Source organism: Misgurnus anguillicaudatus, chromosome 9, assembly GCF_027580225.2.
Source record: "Misgurnus anguillicaudatus chromosome 9, ASM2758022v2, whole genome shotgun sequence".
Taxonomy (NCBI): domain Eukaryota; kingdom Metazoa; phylum Chordata; class Actinopteri; order Cypriniformes; family Cobitidae; genus Misgurnus; species Misgurnus anguillicaudatus.
Genome location: NC_073345.2, coordinates 22,091,231 through 22,115,060, shown reverse-complemented (window position 1 = coordinate 22,115,060; position 23,830 = coordinate 22,091,231). Strand labels below are relative to the sequence as shown.

The window sequence follows — 23,830 nt, the reverse complement described above, 5'->3', positions numbered from 1 at the left end:
GTATTACATTTATTGTTCCTCTGAATCCTTTGGCCATACTCCACAAAATATATAGCGCTATATAACATTTGGAATTGTCTGAAAACGCTTCTTTTCAAAGCTCTCGCGGGACTCTGATGTCATACGCCGATCGCTCTGCGCAGTTCGAACACGTTTGCGCTTAAGTACTCGCAAGTTTGAACACGTTTGCACTTCAGAGAAGAACAAACATCTTGTTTCAAAAACGGAATCCATAAAGATGATATTAATAAATTGTCCTACAAGCTAGTTAGTGTTTAACTATTTTGAGCATTATATGCGTTATTTTCCTTAACTTCTGTGTAAGCAGGTAATCCACGAATTTGGTGCTGCTCATTCATGTATATCTAATCACGCTATGGATTTAAGCGTCTGCTAAATGCTTAATTGTAAATGTACCACCGTATGCGCCCTAGTAGTTTATGTAATGGTGGTATATTGCAAACCTAGTTTGTTAAATTTATCAATATACAACTGAACCTTAGTCCAGCTGTGGAACTCAGCAATGCGAAGCCGTGAGTGGCGTGGCGCTGTTGTTCTGCTGGGCTGCTAGTATAGATGAAAAGGCAAAGAGAGGGTTACACTGTACATAAATGAACTGATGCCTGGTGCGGTGGTTTGAGTGTGATACAGGACAGATGAGAGCACTTCAGTATCCCATAGACTGTGATGGAATATGACAGTTTATAGAAACAAGTGTGGATATACAAAAACACCAGAAACACGGAGCCCTGGGTAAGTAAAGTTACCATATTGATGAAGTGGAATCTAAATGCCTTGAAATGTCAAATATGCAACAAGTTATGGTAGTGTTTTTTACGATCATTGAAATGTCCTTTTGTTATCCTTTTTGTTATTAATGATCATGTAAGGACGTCTTCCATGTACATATTAATAATATATGGCATGCTTGCTGTTTCTGAGTTATGCACTTTACTGATATTCCATTATATATGCATCTGTCTGTCTCTGAAAATGTATAAATTATAAATGTTTTGATCAACATGTGTTTCAGACCAACACATTTGTGTACTAAGGGTTTTGTGTTTGTATTTTTAATAATTATGTTACTGTCATTTATACTGTCTGTTTATGAGGCTTGTTGTGGCTTATGTTGTCTTGTCATCACAGATTGTGATTTATTCCTTTAAATGCTAAAGTCACTCAGTTTGTCTAGTGGCATGTCATTAAAAACAGGAGTTGTGTGGGAAGGTGTCAAGTTAGTTATTGGACGATTTTCCAGTGCAACTTATTCTTCATTATGCCAGTCATATCAAGTTAAAAAATCTGTTTTGCTTGGTTCAACTTAAAACTAGGTTGTACTAAAAGTAAATTTACCTGACAGTAATGTAGTTAAAATGATTTGATGAAATCAGACAAATATTGCCATTAGATCATTTAATGAAACACAATTACTTATGTTTATTATGTTTGTTTAGCAGAGCTTTACTGTTAACATGTATTAAATCAGCATTTGAACTTTTAATACTGTAGGCCTAGATACATTTTGTTTAATGAAAATTAGATTTTATTATTTATTTTAATTTGTTAAGCCTCCAGGATTTAATATAATATTGTTTTTATGTGTGTGATTTCTAAGTAGTTATTGCATTTATTAATTTAGAAATTAATGGACTGATTGAATTATTCCCAGATTTGGCTTTGCATTTTTCAATTTAGTATTTTTCAAACTTAGCCAGCCAGGTCTCGTCTGGCAAGACAAGATTAATAAGAGTGCCGCTTCACATAGCATCAGCTTTAAAGCATGTTCAAGTCAAGCTTTTTATCAGCCCCCCTGCGCAAAAATCCATTGAGAATATTGTGAATATCACCTGCCCCATCAGTGTACATTCAGTGTATCTGAAACAGGACTGTTCAAATCATGTGGCTATTTGAAACACAAACAAAAGCAATAAAGGCTGGAAAGAAATGTCCATACTATACCTTTGAATACACACTTGAACCACCCAGCTGGTCAAATACATCACCTGCTTACATTGTTTACCCTGTGAGTGCTCTCTTCACTTCTGCCTGAGTTATGGGAGTTGAGCGCTACAGAGACAGGTTGTGAACTGACCATTGAGAGCTGGGTTTTAACAGTGTTATGATAAAGTGCATGTACTTTGTGTTGTGGTTTTCCTCATTTCAACTTACCTATATTATTTACTCTATCATGAAGATAAAATAATGCAAAATTCCGGTATTAGGGTATAAAAATCCGGTTGAATTATGACATGAAAATTCGGACACTTTTTACTCATACTGAAACATTTTGATAAATGAACTGGTTGTTCTTTATCACCCAGTTATTATAAATGTGTGACTGCAGCTTTACTGTGTTCAATAGGGTGTTCATGAATTGCGTGTCAAACAGAGCAAGGACACATTTCAAGATATTTTTAGGGAAAATAACAAAATTCTTGGTCAATGTGTTCAAACAATACTACATTTTGTGTATACTAATCCTGTACAGAATGTGAAGCAGCATGTTAAGGTTAGTTCTTGAGGTTAGGACTGTAATATTGCCTCATATTTGCATGTTTAATTTTAAAAACATGCTGACAGTTTAGTCTCAACAATCTCAGTTTAAAAACCCTGCTGAAAGAATATACCGGTAATTGACTTTGTATTGCTGTGTTTCCCCAATAGGATTGGACTGCAGTGTCTTATGTGGATAAAAATCATCTGATCACGTCCAGTCAAATGACCAGTGATGGCCACAGCATCAGACTCACCAGACAAGTAAAGACCTCATGAAGCACCTCACATATCCATTTTACTTTGTAGTGTAATAAAAATATTATAACATGCAGCAATTTACTGGATATTATGCATGTATGTATTTGGTGTTGTTTGTCTGCAGTTTAGTGGATGAAGATGCGTCTAAACACATTTTCAACCCTCTGGAGAGAATCACGCTATCTATCTTCCTGGTGATCATCATTATAATGACCGCTCTTGGTAATTTGCTTGTGATGGTGGCAATCTGTAAAGACAGAAAGCTAAGGTAATGGATTTTAAATAGATTTAAAGGGATAGTTCCCCCATAATGAAAATCCAATTTATTTACCTTCATCTTATTGCATGTGTTGGAATAGAAAAGTTTGAGAAAAATAAGTATGATAAGTAAGCAAAAGGTAAGAGAGGCTGTGCTGTATCATTTAATAAGTCACGGCTGAGGGGTGTAGTTACTGTGGGTTCACACCAGATGCGAGGTCAACGATTTGCGCGAGTAGATTACATACAAAGTCAATGCAAAGATGCAATCAGACGCGTCCTTGCATGGGGCAATGCAAATGACGCAATATGGACGGCACGTTTGCTGCGAAAACACGCGCTATTCGCCTTAAGTTGAAAATATTCAACTCGAGTGGAAAATTTGCATGACGTTAAATCCCGCGAGTAATCTAGAGTGAGTAACGCGATGCCCCGCGTTTGGTGTGTACGTAGCATTATGCTGCTTTCACTCAAAACGCGAATATTGCTTCTGGTGCAAATGATTTCAATGTTAAATCAATGAAAGACGCGTTTACGCGCATCTGCCGGTCTGGTGGTCTTGCGGCGCGAATGAGGCGTTTAGCGCGGCGTGGTAGATTCACTGGTCAATTCCCGTCATTCACATGAACTAGACGCGTGAATGACACAAATTCAGTGTTGCCACGGGAAGTGCACTTGTTGAAAAATCTGAACTTTTGCGGAAAATTACACAACATTAACCAATCAGGAGCTTGCTCTAGTAGTGACGTGTTTACAGGAAGTGAGCAGAGTCGCAGAAGCACCTCCATTGACGCGAATTTCCTCGTAACTGTGGGTCCACACCAGACGCGAGTTCAACGATTTGCGTGAGTAGATTACATACAAAGTCACAGCAAAGACGCGATCGGACGTGTCCTCGTGTGGGGCGATGCAAATGACGTAATATGGGCAGTGCGTTTGCCGCGAAAACACGCGGTATTCGTCTCAAACGCGTCTTTGCAAAATATTCAACTCGAGCGAAAAAAATCGCATGACAAAGTTAAATCCCACGAGTAATCTAGAGTAACGCGATCCCCCGTGTTTGGTGTGTAACTAGCATTATGCTGCTTTAACACAAAGCCAAATATAGCTTCCGGATGGTAGTGATTTCAATGTTGTCAATGTAAAGATGCATTTATGCGTGTCTTGCGGTCTCGCAGCGCGAATGAGGCGTTTAGCGTGGCGTCGTAGATGCGAATCCATCTCATTCGCACGTCTAGTTCACGCGAATGACGCAAATTGACGCGTGAATGACACGAATTGAACGTTGCCGTCGGAAACGCGCAAGTGCGGAAAATCGCACCACGTTAACCAATCAGGAGCTTGCTCTAGTAGTGACGTGATTACAGGAAGCGAGCGGAGTCACAGAAGCCCCTCCATTGACGCCAATTTCCTCGTAACTGTGGGTCCACACTAGACGCTAGTCCAACGATTTGCGCAAGTAGATTACAAACAAAGTTATAGCAAAAAGGCGATCACGTGTTCTCATGTGGGACGCTATTTGCCTTAAACGCGTCTTTGCAAAATATTCAGCTTGAGCGAAAAAATCGCATGACACGAAGTTAAATCCCGCGAGTAATCTAGAGCGACAAACGCAATGCCCCGCGTTTAGTGTGTACGTAGCATAAATGTCTAGAATGACTAGAATTTCACGCGCGAATGAAGTGAGTAAACTCAAAATGTTTAAAGGTCCAACTACGCGCAAATAGTGCATTTTTGCCGCCTCTACCAGGTTTGGTGTGAATCCAGCATTAGGCACGACGCAAAGCAACCCTTTATTCGTAACTGATTCGCAATACACCACTAGCGTCAAGTACCTTATAGATTTTATAAAATGGTTACCACAAAATACAAATATCAAATGTATCAAGTTTGCAACTGGCCTGAGGAAAATCACTAAAATCACACGCTAAAAAAAGAATAGTCCCTGACTGACAGTGAACCGAAACAGAATGTTTCACTTGTTAATGTTGCCAAGGGTGCTGTGCAGTGATACACAAAATTGTTGGGTGCAGCGATCATATCTGTGTTTATCATAATAAATCACAGCTATTGAATAATCCGAATCAAGGACTGGAACTAACCGTTTTATAAAGTATAAAAGTATTTGTGTACAAAGAAGTAACCATAGGAAATGTAAGAATATTCCATGCAGTACACACTGAAAAAAATTATTCATTGAATTGAATACATTTTTTTAAGGTAAGTGGTTGCAATCAATTTATTTAAGCTACATTTAAACAAAAGTTGTATATTTTATTTTACTTTACTAATCTTTTTTGTTTAAATTGATTGCAACCACTTACCTTTAAAATTTATTAAATTCAATGAATAATTTTTTTCAGTGCAATTGTGATTTTAATTGTGATTTTTCATCATTAATATAGGCAGAAGAAGACCAACTTCTTCATCGTATCACTGGCATTTGCAGACCTTTTGGTTGCCCTTATTGTTATGCCCCTGGCAGTGATAGAGCTGATCACAGGTCAGTGGAGATACGGAGAGACGTTCTGCCTGGTCCGTACCTCACTGGATGTGCTGCTAACAACTGCATCCCTCCTGCACCTGTGCTGCATTGCACTAGACAGGTAAGTGTGGTCATAAAACTGTCAAACGGAAACAGGCATTGTGTTTTTGAGTTTAAAAGCCAGAAATGTCCATCCCTTGAAAGATGCCTAAATTAACTTAAAATTATTAATGTCTGCTGTACATACACAACGAACTGCTTCGTTGAAATGGCAATACTGAATAAATAGGTTTTTAAACTAAACATGTTGTCTAAGAAAACATGGTTTAGGAATCATTATAATCATTAAAATTTTACATCATAAAATTCAGATTTTTCTGAAATTATCGGATTTAAAATTTAGCTTACAGAAACTAGGCCTTCCTTATCATTGTCAACGTTACTGCTAATTCTGTGTAATTTGCTGTGTTTTGTATGCAAAGTCTCTCTTGCTCACCCATTAGGAAGAGCGGAGCTCCCTTAAGCGCAAAACATAGCAGCTGTGATTTATGCATCGCACCTGGGCCATATGGCAGTAACATGATTCATTCTTAATCTTGCTGTGTCTCTCAAAACCTCTCTCTCTCTGGCAGCAAATCTGTTTCAAATCTATCCTGCTTTGTCACCACGTTCCTTTCCTATCTGTACAATTCCCACGACTCACAATGTGTTTTTCTCGGCGGTCTCTAATGAGCACTATATCACAGTATGTTATTCATATCTTTGGTATTTCGAGAGACATTAACAGCAGGGAATATTAAAGTATGTAAGCATGCGATGGTTATGCAAGACACTGGAGATACTCGCATATCATAGTTTTATCTGCACACACTGTCTTTGGCAGGTACTATGCCATTTGTTGCCAGCCTTTGGTCTACAATAACAAGATGACACCTGTGAGAGTCTCTCTGATGCTGGTTGGATGCTGGGTCACCCCCTTTTTCATCTCTTTCCTTCCCATCATGCAAAACTGGCATACCATAGGAATTGAACACATTGTAAGTGAGAAATTTTGGTTATTGGATGTAAATACCCAAATAAATGGCTTCTAAATGTTAACAGTGGAGACTGGGGGTAGTTGTCTCAATTTTGACTGCAGTGACATTTTTAAAAAGTTAGTAAATCTTATACATCTTATACATTTAACATATTCCCATAAATATAACATTTATATCCATGTGACAACTTCCTCCGATCAAAATATGAAAACCAAACGTGACCACCTTTGATCCTAAAAGGTCTTATACCTCCATTATACACTCACCTAAAGGATTGTTAGGAACACCTGTTCAATTTCTCATTAATGTAATTATCTAATCAACCAATCACATGGCAGGTTCTTCAATACATATAGGGGTGTGGTCCTAGTCAAGACAATCTCCTGACTGAATGTCAGAATGGGAAGAAAGGTGATTTAAGCAATTTTGAGCGTGGCATGGTTGTTGGTGCCAGACGGGTCGGTCTGAGTAGTTCACAATCTGCTCAGTAACTGGAATTTTCACGCACAACCATTTCTTTGGTTTACAAAGAATGGTGTGAAAAGGGAAAAACATCCAGTATGCTGCAGTCCTGTTGGCGAAAATGCCTTGTTGATGCTAGAGGTCAGAGGAGAATGGGCCGACTGATTCAAGCTGATAGAAGAGCAACTTTAACTAAAATAACCACTCGTTACAACCGAGGTATGCAGCAAAGCATTTGTGAAGCCACAACACACACACATCCTTGTGGCGGATGGGCTACAACAGCAGAAAACACCACCGGGTACCACCTATCTCCACTACAAATAGGAAATAGAGGCTACAATTTGCACAAGCTCACCAAAATTGGACAGTTGAAAACTGGAAAAATGTTGCCTGGTCTGATGAGTCTCGATTTCTGTTGAGACATTCAGATGGTAGAGTCAGAATTTGGCATAAACAGAATGAGAACATGGATCCATCATGCCTTTTTTAACACTGTGCAGGCTGGTGGCGGTGGTGGTATAATGGTGTGGGGGATGTTTTCTTGGCACACTTTAGGCCGCTTAGTGCCAATTGGGCATCGTTTAAATGCCACGGCCTACCTGAGCATCGTTTCTGACCTTGTCCATCTCTTTATGACAACCATGTACCAAACTTCTGATGGCTACTTCCAGCAGGATAATGCACCATGTCACAAAGCTCGAATCATTTCAAATTGGTTTCTTGAACATGATAATGAGTTAACTGTATGTAAATGGCTTGTTAAATCAATGGCACTTACAATTAAGGCAGTTCTGAAGGCGAAAGGGGGTCAAACATTATTACAAACAGTATTAGTATGGTGTTCCTAATAATCCTTTGAGTGAGTGTATGTGTGACAGTATGGTTTTATTGTGTAAACTCTGTTGCTTTTTACTGTTGCTTTTATTAAGTTTTGTATAAATGAGTCACAAAAATTATTATTCTTATTAGCAGTGTTTTAACTTAAGTGCTTGATACCAACAGATCAGAAGGAAAACACACATTTTTGCAATTTTAATCATTTTGTCTATGTTGAATTCCTCCAGATCAAAGAAAAAACCCATTTCCACAACAAAACATCTTGCGTGTTCATTGTGAACCGACCCTACGCCCTGGTGTGTTCAGCCGTGGCTTTCTACGTACCTCTGGTGCTCATGGTCCTCGCCTATCAGCAGATCTACATCACTGCTATGAGGCACGCTCGGCGAATCGGCTCGCTGCAACGGGCCGGCTCGGCTCCCTCATCCTACCCTAACCACGATCAACACGGGTCCAGACGCATGAAGAATGAAACTAAGGCAGCCAAGACGCTGGCCGTAATCATGGGCTGCTTCTGTCTGTGCTGGGCGCCATTTTTTGTCACCAATGTGGTGGATCCCTTCATCCATTACAGCGTGCCCCCGCAGATTTGGACGGCTTGGCTTTGGCTGGGCTACATTAACTCAGGCTTGAACCCATTCCTCTATGCGTTTCTGAATCGGGCTTTTCGAAGAGCCTTTCTTATGATACTGTGCTGTGGAAATAAGCACTATACCCGGCAGGGTGGCTTTGGGCCAAACAGACCATCTATAGAGTCTGCCAACGGTGCCTCCATTACTCTCAGGTACAGTTAGTCTCTTCTGAATACACTGAGCTTTCAGAAATGAATTCTGGGGGGGAGATGAAAGATAACTTTTTGAATATGAGAAGTGCATGTAAGAATGTTGTTAAAGTGTCTTCAAAGATTTCAGATTGGACACACTAGATGATTAAGGAGTTTTTACGTTTAGTTTTGTTGTTTGTCAGAGGCAATGAAAGTAATTTTTTGTTTTTAAAGGTTTTAAAAGATTTGGGGCAGTTTCCCAGACATGGCTTATCCTTGTCCCAGACTAAAATGCATGTTTGAGCTGCCTTAATTTAAAAACATCTTGCACTGACATATCTTAACATATATCAGTGCCATTGTTTGGTCTTAAGATGTTCACCAGCATTGTTTTTTTGTAAGATTTATTTGTAAATGTACTTATATAACTAAGTCCTAGTCCTGGATTAATATAAACCCTGTCTGAGACACCACCCCTTTCAGTTTTCTAGTTTTACATAAATTATAAAATTAGCATTAAACAAAAATGCAGTATTACAATAACTTCAACCAAAGGTTAACCAAGTTGTCCCTCCCACATTAAATGTATTACATACACTGTAAAAAAGATTTGTTGGTTCAATTTAACAAAGTAAATAACCTGGTTGCCTTACATTTTTTAGTTCATTCAACTTAAGAACATTAGTTGCCCTTAAAAGGTTGTCAGCTTTTTTTAAAGTTGAATTTATTTAAAAATTTCAAGACAACCACACTGTAAAAGAAATGCAGCATAAAGTTAAATCAACTTGGTCAATTCAACCTACTATTTTATGTTTTGACCTGTGATAAGTTGACATAATGGTTGATTTAACAATTATAAAAGTTGAAGTTCTTTAACTTAATTTGTTAAGTTGCAGTAAAATAAAAATATCTGTTGATTTGACAAAGTGTTGCATTTTTTACAGTGCAGGTAATGTACTTTTTAAGTTGAACCAACTGACCTCACTAATCAAATTTATGAAATTAAGTTACGCAATTTTAACTTGTTTTATACAATAGCAACTCGTCAATAGCACATGACTAGCAAAGTAAATCTGATTAAATTTACAAATATTTTAGAGTGTATATGACTCTGAACATCTATAGTAATGTATTTTGATTTAAATAATTGATTTTTACTTTAATTTTAATCTTTGACATTTTATGTAGAAAAACGTGAATCATAAAAACATGACTTTACCTGGGTTTTCACCAACAGGGTCACATACTGCAAACTTTAGTTTTATAAAATATGGAACAAGGAATACTGCTTAGTCTGTTAAACAACAAAGGTCGTGACCTGAGAGGGGTTATAGACCCCAGTCTATAGAAATGATGATGGAGTCAGTTGAGTTTTAGACTCTATATGAAGAGTTTGGTTCAAAAACGCGATAAACGCCATTTAAAAAAAATAGTTATTGCCAAAATCAGTATTATATCAGGTCAGTATTTAAAAGTACATTCTTAATTTTATGCAAAATACAATATCTGCTGTGTTATTCTGTCATCTTTTCTCTTTTTTCCCCAAAATGCAATAAACGCCACTCCTCCTTTTCTGCAGAATGCAATAAATCCGCTCAACAAATCACAGCGCATAATTCCACGCATTGTAAAACAAACAATGACGCCGTGTTAAATACACGGAATCTTAGTTTTCCTCATCTACTTTGTACTTCGTAATTAACAAACAAACAAAAACAAAATAATACTTTAATGGCATTGATAAACTTGTGGTGGTTTTCTGTGACGGGAAAGAAACGTAAGCCATCAACTTCTAATAATTTACGCGAGAGGCACTCCGGAGACGGAAAATGCCAGTTGATTGTTCTCCCGCCAGCATCAAGCTTCTGTCATGCTAACACATTGACCCCAGGTGATCTTATGTAAAACTTTCCATTATTTTACGGCATCCAACGAAAATCGAGAAGGACCAAAACATTTGACAGCTGATTGCTGTGAAAATGTTAAGGGACGTCCCAAGTATAACCGCAGAAATGACAGTGTTCTTAATATGACAAAGTAAGTGTTTTCATTAATGCCATTAATGTTTATTTTTTTAATCAGTGTATACCACTAATCAACTAAATGAATATAACATGGCAAAGATGAATGCACATTTATATATTGATTCAATAGATTTATAGCATTTTGAAAAACACTTTTCATAGATTTATTGCATTTTGTGTGAAAAATAATCTGTTTTTATAATAAATCTTTGAAAATCAAATTATGGATTTTAATTTTTAATGTTTTTATAACCTAAAGATGCTATGTGAAAGTTTGTAACAGAAAATTGTGATTTTCATCTTGTCACTTTCTTGGTATAAAACACGTTTTTACCGAAATTAGTATTGTAAAATGTATTTTTGCATTTTGGAACCAAACTCTTCATATATTATCATAAAAAAAATCTTTATATACAGAAGCATGCTATATCCATACAGCCTTTTATGAAGCACTTTAAATGACGTAACCGGCTACTGTATAACATACTCTGTAACTCTCCAGAGCGAAAAGCTCCTTAGCCACAAGAGCTGGTAAAATATTCAGCAGCAAGTGTTTCCACACATTCAATTGTTTTTCCTTTTATGCTTTCAGAGTGTTTTCAGCTGACTCTCCCATTACAAAGGTACTTGCCGCCCTGGTTTTGGATAAGTGCCACTAGACTTGATGACATCATTGCGGCTCTTAATTAAAACAAAAAGCACATATATAGTAGCTTTAAATTTTACAATCAGCATAAAACAACATAGGCAATTTAAATACACCACTATCTATTAATCCCTCTTTTATGCGCACTTTTTCATTATTTGTGTTTGTTTTCCACCTCAAGTTATTAAATGACTTTATTGATGTTTTGACCTTTCTGTTTTTTGTGACTAAGGCCAGCACTATAAACGTCTCAGTGGTTTGTCATTTCTCCTAGGGAAATACTTGTGGTACTTTAATGCCCCAGTACAGTGTTTAATGGGTGGATCTTTATGATTTGCTTTGTTACAATAATTGTCTTTGGGAAAGAAAAAGAGTAATCGTCTAGAACCACTTAAAGGATTTTATTACTGTTAAATGGTTGTGGACAAAACATTATGTTAAGTTGCACGCACTCTCTCCGTTGTCTGTCAGAAAAAAATGGTCAAAAATGGTCCCAAGCTGTCACTGGGGCAGTACCTTTTAAAAAGGGCAAAATATGTACCATTGAGGAACAGTACTATGAACTCTTTACGTGCACACCCCAGTGACAGCTAGGGATCTTTTTTTACCATTTTGAGAGAATTTTACCAGTACCTTTTGTTGGCTGCAATGCTAAACATGTTAATGATTGACTAAATAGATTGACCGCTCGGATGGGACCACTTTTGGTCATACCTGCCTGTTTAAATCAAATTGAACTTGAAATAACTTGAAATAATATGTTTTTCATGAGAGTTTTTAGTGAGCACTCGGCTTAGATCAGTTAAAGGAGATTAATCATGTTCCTTAAGTTCCATAAATTTAAGATTCATGTCCCATTTGACATTTACAGAGTTTGTATTTAATGCATTTAAATTTTACATGAATTTTGTATTGGATAGAACGCCGTCATTTACATACATTCAAAATCATAATCTAAATTCACCCGGTTTACAGCGTATCAGTCACACAAGATTAATTTTTAGGATATGTGTACGTAAATTAATTGTTTATTCTGGTGTTATTTGCAATATTTATGTTTTAATCGGGCAGAATAAGGGATTATAAACAACGTTAAGGTGAGTGTGTCTGCTGCATTCTGTTTTGACATTAAGCTTCACATTCAGCGTTTTTAGTGATATAGTACTCGAGACCAGTCTCCAGACCGATTTCTGCTTTCTGGGACTCGTCTTGGACTTGTTCCTTCAAAGACTCGGTCTCGGACCACAGTGGAAGGAGAAGGGCTCGTAATTTCAGTCCTCGAGACCAACGCATTTTTTTATGTTCATATAAAAAACACATAACAACAATAATAATAAATTGCAATGTTGACGTGCATTATTTGAAAATGACATGGTGGAATGCAAAGATACTGCCATCAGAGCCGTTTATTTATCTCTAGAAAAATAGGCAGATGATGCATGTGGTAGGGATTTGTTTAATGATAGTCCATATTAAAACGTTAAAACTGCTCCTCTAAACAATTCCCAATCTAGCTTTGTCTGTAGGCCTAACTATTAACTGGGGTGAAATTAAATTATGAATATGAAAACTGACATGTTTTTATGGTCTTGGTCTTGACTCGGTCACGACTCAGACTTGCTTCCTCAAAGACTCGGTCTTGACTCAGACTCGACTGTATTTGAAAACCAACGGACTGGGTCTCGACCCTTTAAAGACTTAGTCTTGGCATAAGCGGTCCCCATCACTCAGCGTTATTTCTCTGAATAAGTTTAGGTAACTTGTAAAGATAACATAATTACAAAACCAGCTAATTATTGCATGCACATACGGTACAAAGCATGATTATTTACTTATATTTCAGAATGAGCATGTTTGTAATTAATACTAAATATGCTGCGGATTGTCCGCTGATCTGATACTGTAATGAAGATGAATGTATAGAAATTTCGTTTTAAAAAGCTAAATGTACAGCATTCAGTAAATAATGTACATGATTAGGACGTTTGCATTGTAATAATGTACAGGGAGACTTCAGATATAAAAATGGAGACTAGTAAAATGATGTTTTATAATTAAAATCTGATAGCGTCCATTGATTTAATAGAAGGTTTGGGCTTATCAATATGGCGGCGCGGTGTCTTCACAATTGGGACGTCATGTGCAATCCAGTCATTTATATAGATCAGTGAGCTAAATATATTTTGAGATCAATATGAGCAGAAGAAACAAAATCAGGAAGCAGGTTTGATTTGACTATAGCTTCACTGTCAGAAAAAATGGTCAAAATATGTACCTCAAATGTCACAGGTGGTACCCTTTTAAAAAGTACAGCTTTGGATCTAAAGAGTTATATACCTTAAATGTATGTAGAATCATATACCTTATATGTACATATTGGTACCTAATGGTACATATTAGGATCTTATTGAAGGACTGCCCCAGTGACAGCTGGGGCACAAATTTTGGCAATTTTTTTATAACAGTGTTGCTATGATTTGTTAATACATTTTGTCCAACTATTTGGATTAGGTTATCACCGCATGTTAGAAAGTTTGGCGTGTGGTTAAACACTTGATTAGTCTGCTAGTTAATCCTTGTGGAAGTGGTGTACATTAATAATGATTTAAGGAGATGTTTAAAGAGCTGGAAAATAATCATTATTTCTTTGATTTATAGGCTCATCTGCATAATAATTTTTCCCTCCTGAAATTCATATTATATCCTAATTAATGCAAAATATCCAGTACGCTCGATTTGCTTTAACACACTTTAATTATTACAGTTTTTTTCATTAAACCAGCTTTTAAAGGATAAACATAAGGATTTAGAGTTGCACTTGGTCCCTTTGTGACAAGCTGCTACAAAATCAGTACTGGTGAAACATGAGAAAATACACAGCGAGAGGTGATCTGAGGTTTCTGTATAAAAGCTTCAAGCTTCATCCACAGTATGAAGTATGTTAGCGCTGAATTTTTCCCACTTATCAAGACCGATGATTGGTGATACAGGAAAAGTGTCAAAAACACAGCTCTCTCTGCTTCTGTTTCCATAGAGACTTATCTAATGGATGTCAAAAAACTTCAAACCTCCCACCTTAAGTGTCAATCACAACCCTTTTGGCTCATTTGCTGTCGTGTTTTTCTTATTCTACAAATTTTGTCCTTGGTTGTTCCTAGGGCATGTCTGGAATGTGGCATTCTCCTAACCCAAGAAGCGGTCGGATGGCTTAATGTTAGAGCCATGTGGTTCACGTTTGCTCATGCGGAGGGTTTTCTGATTGAGCTTTCTAAATCCGTTCAGTGTAGTCAGAGTCACGTTTCGTTCGATGTGACTGAAAAACATCACCGTTGTACTTTTGGACCTCTCGCTCAGACAGGACCAGCTAGAGCTCTTCTGAAAACTTAACAATACAGGATACTGTGTTCAAAACAATTTTAATTTTGCATCTGGATGCTTTTGTCAGAAATATGTTTACAGTTTTAAAGGACAAGTTCGGTTTTCAGATTGTTTGTGATGAAATAGAATGGTTTTGACTGAAATTTCGACATACAGAATTTTCGGGTAATCGTTGTTTCACCTCCCATCTCTACAATTGGTGTATAGGTGCACAGGAACAATCCTTCCTAAAATGCATTAAACTTTCGTTTACAAAGACGTGAAACTCACCGAGTGGTCAGGGGTGTTCACTGATATGCTCAAACAAAAATCGCTGCAAAAGATGCTTTCCAACAGCTGTTTTAGCATTCGTTGTAAACTGGTGGACCTATTTTTCCAAACGCCTCACACCCGTATATTCTTCCGCTGAGAGCTTGAATAATAGACACTCCAGCCCAGTTGGTGGCGATAATCCGCCTTTGCCAATTGCAAGAATACAAAAAAAGTCCCGGCGGGGAGTAATACCGTACCTCACAGCACATCTAATACAAGTCAATGGAGTTGAACAAAACTACGATAAAACCTGTTGGAATGCGTCTTTTGCAACGATTTTTGTGTGAGCATATCAGTAAACACTCCTGACCACTCGGTGAGTTTCACGTCTTTGTAAATGAACGTTTAATGCATTTTAGGAAGGATTGTTCCTGTGCACCTAGAAACCCATTCTAGAGGTGGAAAAGGAACACCCGAAAATTCTCGGGCCAGCATCATATGTCCTAATTTCAGTCAAAACCGTTCTCTTATCATAAACAATCTGAAAACAGGGCTTTAAGTGTAAAATACCGAACTTGTCCTTTAAAGGTTCAGCCAAGGTCAAATCAAAAGTCTGAATATAGCACACACCCATGAGACCCAAAGTTATAAATTATTACAAAAAAATAAGAGATGTAATTATTGCACTTTAAAGGGAACCTATTGTGCCCATTTTTACAAGATGTAACATAGGATGGGAGAAAAACAGTGTTCTTATGTGTGTGTACCTTCAAATGCAAATGGGGTGGGGCTTTATTAGTGTGATGTCATATTTATAAGAAAATAAAAATGGCATATGTCTAATGAGACTGCTTTGGTTTAATGGGGATTAAAAATGGATTTTTATCATTGGAGGGTGGTTGTGTTTACACATTGCTAACATGCATTTATGTCCTTATAAAAGTGTATTTTGCATAACAGGTGCCATTTAATGTAATAAGGAATTTGATTTAGGAATGACATCAGCTCTTTTTAGCACCAGTACTTCTAACGCGTAGTAAAAAAATGTATGGCCCCATCTTAGATTATGGGCATTGTTGTTATTGCTGCCTAATGCTATAAAAATGTCCTGTTAGAGATTGGGTTGGTTTATGGTTGTAAAAAAAAAACAGTGTGGTGGCACTATGCAATACCTCGGACATGCGCCCTGACATTAAACCTTGTGCATTGAAAATGTGTTTTTAAAGTGAATGCTAAAAATTATTATGTTAGCCATAAAAAGTGCATTTTTAGTTTTTTATTCCTAAATGAATGCCATTAAAGGGACACTCCACTTTTTTTGAAAATATGCTCATTTTCCAGCTCCACTAGAGTTAAACATTTGATTTTTACAGTTTTGGAATCCATTCAGGTGATATCCAGGTCTGGCGCTAGCACTTTTAGCATAGCTTAGCATAATCCATTGAATCTGATTAGACTATTAGCATTGTGCTAAAAAATAACGAAAGAGTTTGGATATTTTTCCTATTTAAAACTTGACTCTTCTATAGTTACATCGTGCACTAAGACTGACAGAAAATGAAAAGTTGCGATTTTCTAGGGCGATATGGCTAGGAACTATACTCTCATTCTGGCGTAATAATCAAGGACTTCGCTGCTGTAACATGGCAGCAGCAGGCGTAGTGATATTACGCACTGCCCAAAAACAGTCCCCTTGGGTTACTTCAGATTCAATGGATTATGCTAATCTATGCTAAAAGTGGTACTTCCAGACGATCAGCTGAATGGATTCCAAAACAGTAAAAATCAAACGTTTAACTCTAGGGGAGCTGGAAAATTCGAATATTTTCAAAAAAAGTGGATTGTCCCTTTAAGATCTCAGACAGACTAAGGACAAGAGACATTTGGAGTGGGTCAACAGGTTCAAAGGGTTAGGTTCTTCAGACGTTAACGTTTCTTTATGGAACCATTCATTGAAAAGATTTTTCTATGGCATTGCAAAGCACCTTTATTTTCAGAGCATATGTTAGATTTTAGTGGGTCAGTTTACAGTTTTCGTTGATAATTCTGTGGAAAAAAGTCAAAAAGCAAGACATTCTGGTGCCGAGGGTGTTATATGAACCCGTTTTATCTTTACTCTCGCTCTGGTGAAGTATGAAGTTAAGACTGTCAACATTTGAAAGTTATCCGCTATATTTCACCTCTAAAGATGATGTTTCCATGTTTGGTCAAAACAGTGCAGTTTTAGTCTCAACAGCACCAAATCCTCCAGGTTAATGTCAGGACGAGTTATGAGTTGGTCATCCGACTAATGAATCGTGTTGTGAGCGCAGATCTATTTTTATATCATTTCCTCACCTTTTAGACAGGGTTTACAGACTGTGCTAATTTCTGCTCATGTCACTTTTTCCACATTATATGTGCCAATAATTTTCTTTTTTTTCACATTGTCAGCATTATAAATACTGCATTGGTTTATCCTAGTCTAAATAGATCTATATCCACACTTTTTAACAGATAAAGGTCAAGGAGCTTGATGAATTGTGACTCAAGGATCAGAAGTTGTTAATATTTAAAAATGGCCTTTCAGTCATTATTTCTTCTGAATGCTTTTATACTTCTGTATTTTTAGGACGCTGACACAGTGTGTGTCAGCCTCCTAAACAGCAGATCGTTCAGGGGACCAAAATGTTTTTCACCACTGATGTGTGTGAACATATGGATCCAATGTAAAATCAGTGCCAATTTGTCAGGGATGATTGTTAGAAAATAACTGGAACAGAGATTTGGCAGGGCTGAATTTTAAAACCCGCCAACGTATCAGCATACTGTGGCCTTGTTAGCAATTCTAACTGACAGTATTGAAAATATTTTGCTTTTCTCTTCTCTTTTGTTTCCTATGTAAAATGTATACGGATAACTGAAGAATGTGGACAGATTGATTTAAGCGAGGATTCCATGTCGTCTTGAGGTTTGATATCTTACAGATGTTTGGGACGTCGTTCAGTAATCAGACTTAGATGTGGTTATGATTCGGTTTGATTTGGATATTAAAATGATCACTGCGAGGGTTTGTTTGGTTAGATGCCCACCCACACTCCTCGGTTTTGCTTTACCACATTTTTAGGTTAGCACACTGTGAAAGAAAACTTGTGTGCTCAATTGTGCATATTTTTTGTCTTAAATATTATTAAATGCTACAATTTATTAATTAAAGATAAGTATTTCAGATGTAGAATGTTGTAAAGATAATAACAGATACTGTGCTGCTTTGGTAATAATTAAATGGTGTGGAAAATAAAAACGCTGTCCTTCTGTTCAGAAGTGTAAAGTACTTTAACTTTACTCAACTACATTATTCAAGTATCTGTACTTTTTCACACTGTAAAAAATACTTTGCTGCCTTAAAAGTCATTTCAACTTACTATTATTTATCTTGACTAGAGATGAGTTGTTATAACTACAGGTGAGTTGTTATAACTTATAAAATTAAGTTGACTTTTCACAACTATATTTTATAAGTTGTGACAACTAATCTCTGTTGACATGACTTGTAAATCTGAGTTGATTTAACAAAAAATTTTAAGGCAGCAAAGAATTTTTTACAGTGCAGTGTTTCTTTTGTTTAACTTCAATCTGATGCATATTGTACTTTTCACTCCACTTCAAAAATACAAGTTGTTTTAACTTTGATACTTAGTTTTTTCGTATTCTTAAAAAAAACTTTTAGTGACTTTGAGTAAAAGTAATTAAGCAATAGATTTTGAATGATGATTAAGTATTAAAAGATATTTCATGTGAAATGTAGTGGAACAAAAACTGTAAAACCTAAAAGTGAACTCAACTCAAACCATTTAAGGAAACCGGTTGCTTTAAACCATTTAATTTTTAAAACACATACATTTGAGTACTGTGAACTTAAACAAATTGAGTCATATGCAGTTATGCACTTATATTTAAGTTCACACTACTTAAATATAATTGCATATTTGCACATGACTCAAGTTCACAGTACTCAAATGTATGTGTTTTAAAACTTAAAATAGGAATGTATACAGGTTTTAAACAACATGAGCGTGAGTAAACAATGACAGAATATTCATTTTGGGGTGAACTATCCTTTTAATATATTTCCTCCAGTATTAAATATCATATCTCCTTGTGTTTCTCAAAAGAACACAGGTTTGTAATGACAAGATGATGACAAAAATCAAGACAGAATTTTTATTTTGTGTAGAACGAACCCCCTTTAAATAACATTTATTTCTTCATGATAGATTCAGCAAACATATCTAGCTTTGCACTTTTTATTCACTTATTCTACTATCTTCTCCTTCATCTTTCTGAGATGCTGAAAGATTTCTGGGTATTGTTGCTTTTAGCTAAAGGCAGAAAGGATGAAAACAGAAACAGTGTCAGTAAAAGAATAAAAAACAGACAAGCAACCTTTTTTTTACAAAAATGCATGCCTGGCCTGGGAATGGGGATCTGTTTTGGCATATGGGAAGTATTATTGGATATTAGGAGCAAAATGTAGCTCATAAAGGAGGGAGCTCAAGTGAACTGGCATACTGATTTTATCAGTCTTAAGTCTTATTATAGAAGTTCATGAGAACGGTTTTTCATGAGAAGTTCCTGAAAAAGGTTTCTAGACATGCCTGTTAACCCGAAAGGTTTCCTCGTTTCTTTTGGGACATAATGGTTAGCAATTTTAATAGCATTTTCCAGTGTCAAAGATAGCAAGTGTTGAAATACGACACTTATTTAATAGCAGATGATCCTTATACTCACTTACACTAATTTATTTGTTGCCTTGTAGAGTATTATTTAATTTAAGGAAATGTTTAGTTGTCTATGAAAAGGCTAAATGTATTTGTTTAAAAATCTGAGAGGTCACAGTTTTAAAAAGTAAGACCAAAAGTTGACCCGGAAATGCTCTTTTTTAATGTTACAAAAATGCGGCTGGCTCTTTAGATGAGCTTTAGGTTATATCCTCTGAAGATCTTCACCACTGGTTCAGTAAAACTTGCTTAGTGTTGAGATAATAAAATCAGATCAAGTGTTGGTTTTAGAGTTTGTACCACACATTCTTCTCTATGATGAGTTTGCTCTAAAACATTAAATACAAGCCACATTGAAATTGATTAAAGTTGAGAGTTGATTTCATATAACAGGAAACCTCCAGATAGGGCTTCTGACGATTTTGAAAGCATTTCATTTACTGTGATTAATTTCTTTGGGCTTTTATTTTTGTAAGTCTTTGTTATGATGTTTTTGAGATTTAAGCAAAATTAAAACACTGTGTGAATTAGTTGTAAAGGAAAAATGTTGAATTATAGGAACCTTTAATTTAAATTATATCTCCAAAAGCAACAAACTTTCTCAACAAATGGGTTAACAAATGTTAGAGAAATGCATTCCCTCTGAGCACATTTCACATTTACGTCCCATTAAGTTATTGGAAGATTACGATGCACATCCATTAAGAGAGACAAAAAACCAAACAGTAACAATGCCCAATTGTTGTTTCTCAGTCGCTGTTTACATAGAGGTGAAATTTGTGACTAATTATAATTAGTTAAATTATTCTTTCCAACCACATCATTTGGATGATCAACATGTGGGTGAGTTAATGATGACAAAAATGTGATTTTGTTAGGATGGGGTGTGACCTTTTGCTTCAAGTTTGTTGAGTTGCATCTGACAACATTTTAACCAATATTGAGCTGAGTACATCAGTTTGTTTAATATCCATTGTGATGGAAATCATTGACTTCAGTCTAATATTACAGTATGTACTGTAATTTATAATTAATAATACCCCACAGATATTATTTTCTTAATTTCACTGACATTAGTATATGAAGAGCTCACATGTAAAAGCCGCTAAATGCCTTTTGGCATCAAATGCGTAGCAGAATAATTTGTTGGCAGAATCCATTAAACTCCATAATATTTTGACATTCCTCTAAGTGCACAGAAGAATTAAATGAACGAAGGCAAGCATACTTCTTGGTGCAAGCTTTTTTTATCTTACAACATATTAGGATACTGCCCATATTTGAGCTTTTTACCTTAAAATGATAGTTCACCCAAAAATGAAAATAATGTCATTAATGACTCACCCTCATGTCGTTCCAAACTCGTAAGACCTCCGTTCATCTTCAGAACACAGTTTAAGATGTTTTAGATTTAGCCCGAGAACTTGCTGACCCTTCATTGAAAATCTACGTACGGTATACTGTCTGTCCATGTCCAGAAAGGTAATAAAAACATCACCAAAGTAGTCCATGTGACATCAGTGGGTCAGTTAGAATGTGTTGAAGCATCGAAAATACATTTTGGTCTAAAAATAACAAAAATTACTATTTTATTTAGCATTGTCTTCTCTTCCGCGTCTGTTGTGAAGCACATGCGCAAAACTAAAGTCACGTGACTGCATTGATGCTGATGACGTACAACGTGGCTGACGTGTTATCTGGTGCACCCCAGCTGTTTTTTTTTTGTACACCTGAGCTTCGTTTACAGTCTGTAAGAGACGCATGTTGTAAGTTTGAAAAAAAAACTTGCAATATAGTTAAATATAGTTTTCAGCGCGGAGCTGCTTGCTTATTGGAAAAACGAGCGTGTCGCAACGCATCGCTTTCATTATGCATAGGCTTATGGTAATTGTCAAAATAGTTTTTCCAACTTGTCATCCTGGCATAATGTACAGTTAAAATTAAATAAAATGAAAAATACACTGCTGTGGACATTGTTTACTTCATTAATGTGTTTTACTGTGTTAATGGAATAAGGATGCGAGTAGGATTCGGTATTCGGTTTCGGCCGAATCTTAAACGGTGGATTCGGCCGAACCTAAAAAATCTGGATTCGGTGCATCCCTAGTTTTAATTACCTTTCTGGACATGGACAGTATACCGTACATAGATTTTCAATGAATGGTCAACAAGCTCTCGGAGTAAATCTAAAACATCTTGAACTGTGTTCTGAAGATGAACGGAGGTCTTACGAGTTCGGAACGACATGAGGGTGAGTCATAAATGACCTTATTTTCATTTTTGGGTGAACTATCCCTTTAATTCAGAAAGGACAGTGAAGAGTGACTGGAGACTTTTTCCATGTACATTACCAAAGAAATGACTAAAGTGACAATGAAAATAATGCATTTTAGTTACTGACTAATAACCTTTTCATTTTCACTTTTGTGCCTTTTCCCTTTAGATTATCATTTCTTCAGAATCGAAGACACAGTGACAATTCCAACCGAATTCTGTCAAGCGAGCAGGAATCGCAGGAATCTGTTGGGGTTTCATAGTCGAGCTCTCATCCCTACAGGTGCCATTTTAAGATACAACATACAGACGTCGGCCCACAGAGGAAATATCTTAAATCAGACTTTATTCTGGTTTCCTCTTTTGATATGTGCTTTTCATGACAGTGTTAAAAATATTGACTATATAAGGTCAGCCTCTCTCAGAACGGCTCTGTTGAGATGATATTAGCATGCAGGCATTTTAACCGAACTGTCAAAATTATTATGACTGCTGAAAGAAGTTTGAACAAATACAAAAAAGACAGCAAAAATGAACTGGACTAATCTCTCAGCTACCTGCTTCTCATTTATATACCAATTCATACTGTTTTAAGTTTGGAGGAATATTTTTATTTTAACAGTACAGTCTGTCGTATGCATTTATGTTTTACATGTACCGTTTTGGCTTCTTTACAAAGAAGCTGTGGCTTTTTTGGTCACTGTGTGACTTTTTTACTTCCTGTCGCTGTGTAACTGAATTTATTGTACTGTGTGTCTGCAAGCTGAATCTAGACCCACTCTCGCATCTATTCAGCACTTTAATAAACGTTCTGTGGCATCTCACCCATTACACAAAAGCTGCTGTTTGATGGATTGGCTATTGTTATTTCTATTGTACTCGGGTCAGTGTGACGGAAATTGTGAACCGTTTTAATAGCCTAATGCTGAATATTGCTCTGAGAACCATAAGTATGATAAGGCCACTACATCGTTTTGACCAAAAGAGTCAATTATACTGAGGCATCAAGTGCCACAAAAATTATTATAAACACTTAAAGATCAAAGTTGCTATCCATTTGAGAGCTGCCCACCGTGAATGCCCTTGTATGAAAAAGCTGTGTGAACCTTTTGAAGTATGTGTTTCATATAACAACGACAAAGCATGTGAGGTTTATACTAGGGATGCACAGATGTTTCAAACTCTCTGTATCAGTATCCCACTGTAAGTAATCGAATATCAAAATTTAGTGCATTTCTAGTTTCAGGGTTCCCACACAAATTCAAGGACCTTTCCAGGTCCAATACCCTCAAATTCACGGACTAAATGTGGGGACACATTTCAAGTGAGAGCAAGGTTACAATGTGTTATCTTTTAAGATACATTGTTACAGTTCCCTTTTGAGGGAACTCACGCTGCGTCACTGTGGTGGTGACACTTTGAGGACGCCTCCAGGGGTAAGTGCGTCTGAATGTGTAATCAAATTCAACCAATGGTGAGGCTTAACGACAAAGACAGGGTGACGCGGGAGCCAGGAAGTATTTCGCTATATGAAATGTTACCAAAGACGGCGTTACAGGGACGCAGGAAGTATGGCAAGGGAGACGCAGCGTCTCGTTCCCTTCTCAGGGAACAAGAGTTACATGCGTAACCCGAGACGTTTTCATGTGTCAAACACAACTATGCAAAAAAGCATTTTGGTATGAATCAACATTCGCGTACATAAGATATAAGGATTTAAAGCGAACGGTTTAGCACGTGTGCTTAAAAAGTCTTGAATTTTTATGATATTATCCTACACTACACAGGGAATACTATGGATTTTTTTCTTCAGAAAACTTCTTGCATAAAATTAATCACAAGCACTTTCAATGACCTGTATCTATGTATCTATCTTTTCAAAAACTTCCCAGGG

General features: G+C 36.6%; 1 protein-coding gene across 2 annotated transcripts; it reads left to right on the top strand.

Moving 5' to 3' along the window:
- Window positions 1-575: 575 nt before the first annotated feature.
- On the top strand, window positions 576-22,788 carry LOC129424186 (5-hydroxytryptamine receptor 4). 2 transcript variants are annotated; one of them, XM_055180786.2, is made up of 7 exons: window positions 576-753; window positions 2,668-2,760; window positions 2,882-3,025; window positions 5,421-5,621; window positions 6,384-6,537; window positions 8,067-8,623; window positions 11,219-12,328. In XM_055180786.2, the coding sequence occupies exons 2-7, from the start codon at window positions 2,732-2,734 to the stop codon at window positions 11,283-11,285; spliced, it is 1,152 nt and encodes a 383-aa protein (XP_055036761.2). In that variant the 5' UTR covers window positions 576-753; window positions 2,668-2,731; the 3' UTR covers window positions 11,286-12,328. The 2 variants fall into 2 exon arrangements, with proteins under 2 accessions (XP_055036761.2, XP_055036760.2); XM_055180785.2 differs by lacking the exon at window positions 11,219-12,328 and adding an exon at window positions 22,106-22,788 and having other exon boundaries at window positions 579-753.
- Window positions 22,789-23,830: the final 1,042 nt, after the last annotated feature.

Excerpts from the sequence above, each read along its gene's own strand:
- LOC129424186 (XM_055180785.2), top strand. The coding sequence starts at position 2,732 with ATGGCCACAGCATCAGACTCACCAGACAA. Across the intron at positions 5,622-6,383 it reads TGCTGCATTGCACTAGACAG|GTACTATGCCATTTGTTGCC; the intron begins GTAAGTGTGGTC and ends TGTCTTTGGCAG. Across the intron at positions 6,538-8,066 it reads CCATAGGAATTGAACACATT|ATCAAAGAAAAAACCCATTT; the intron begins GTAAGTGAGAAA and ends GAATTCCTCCAG.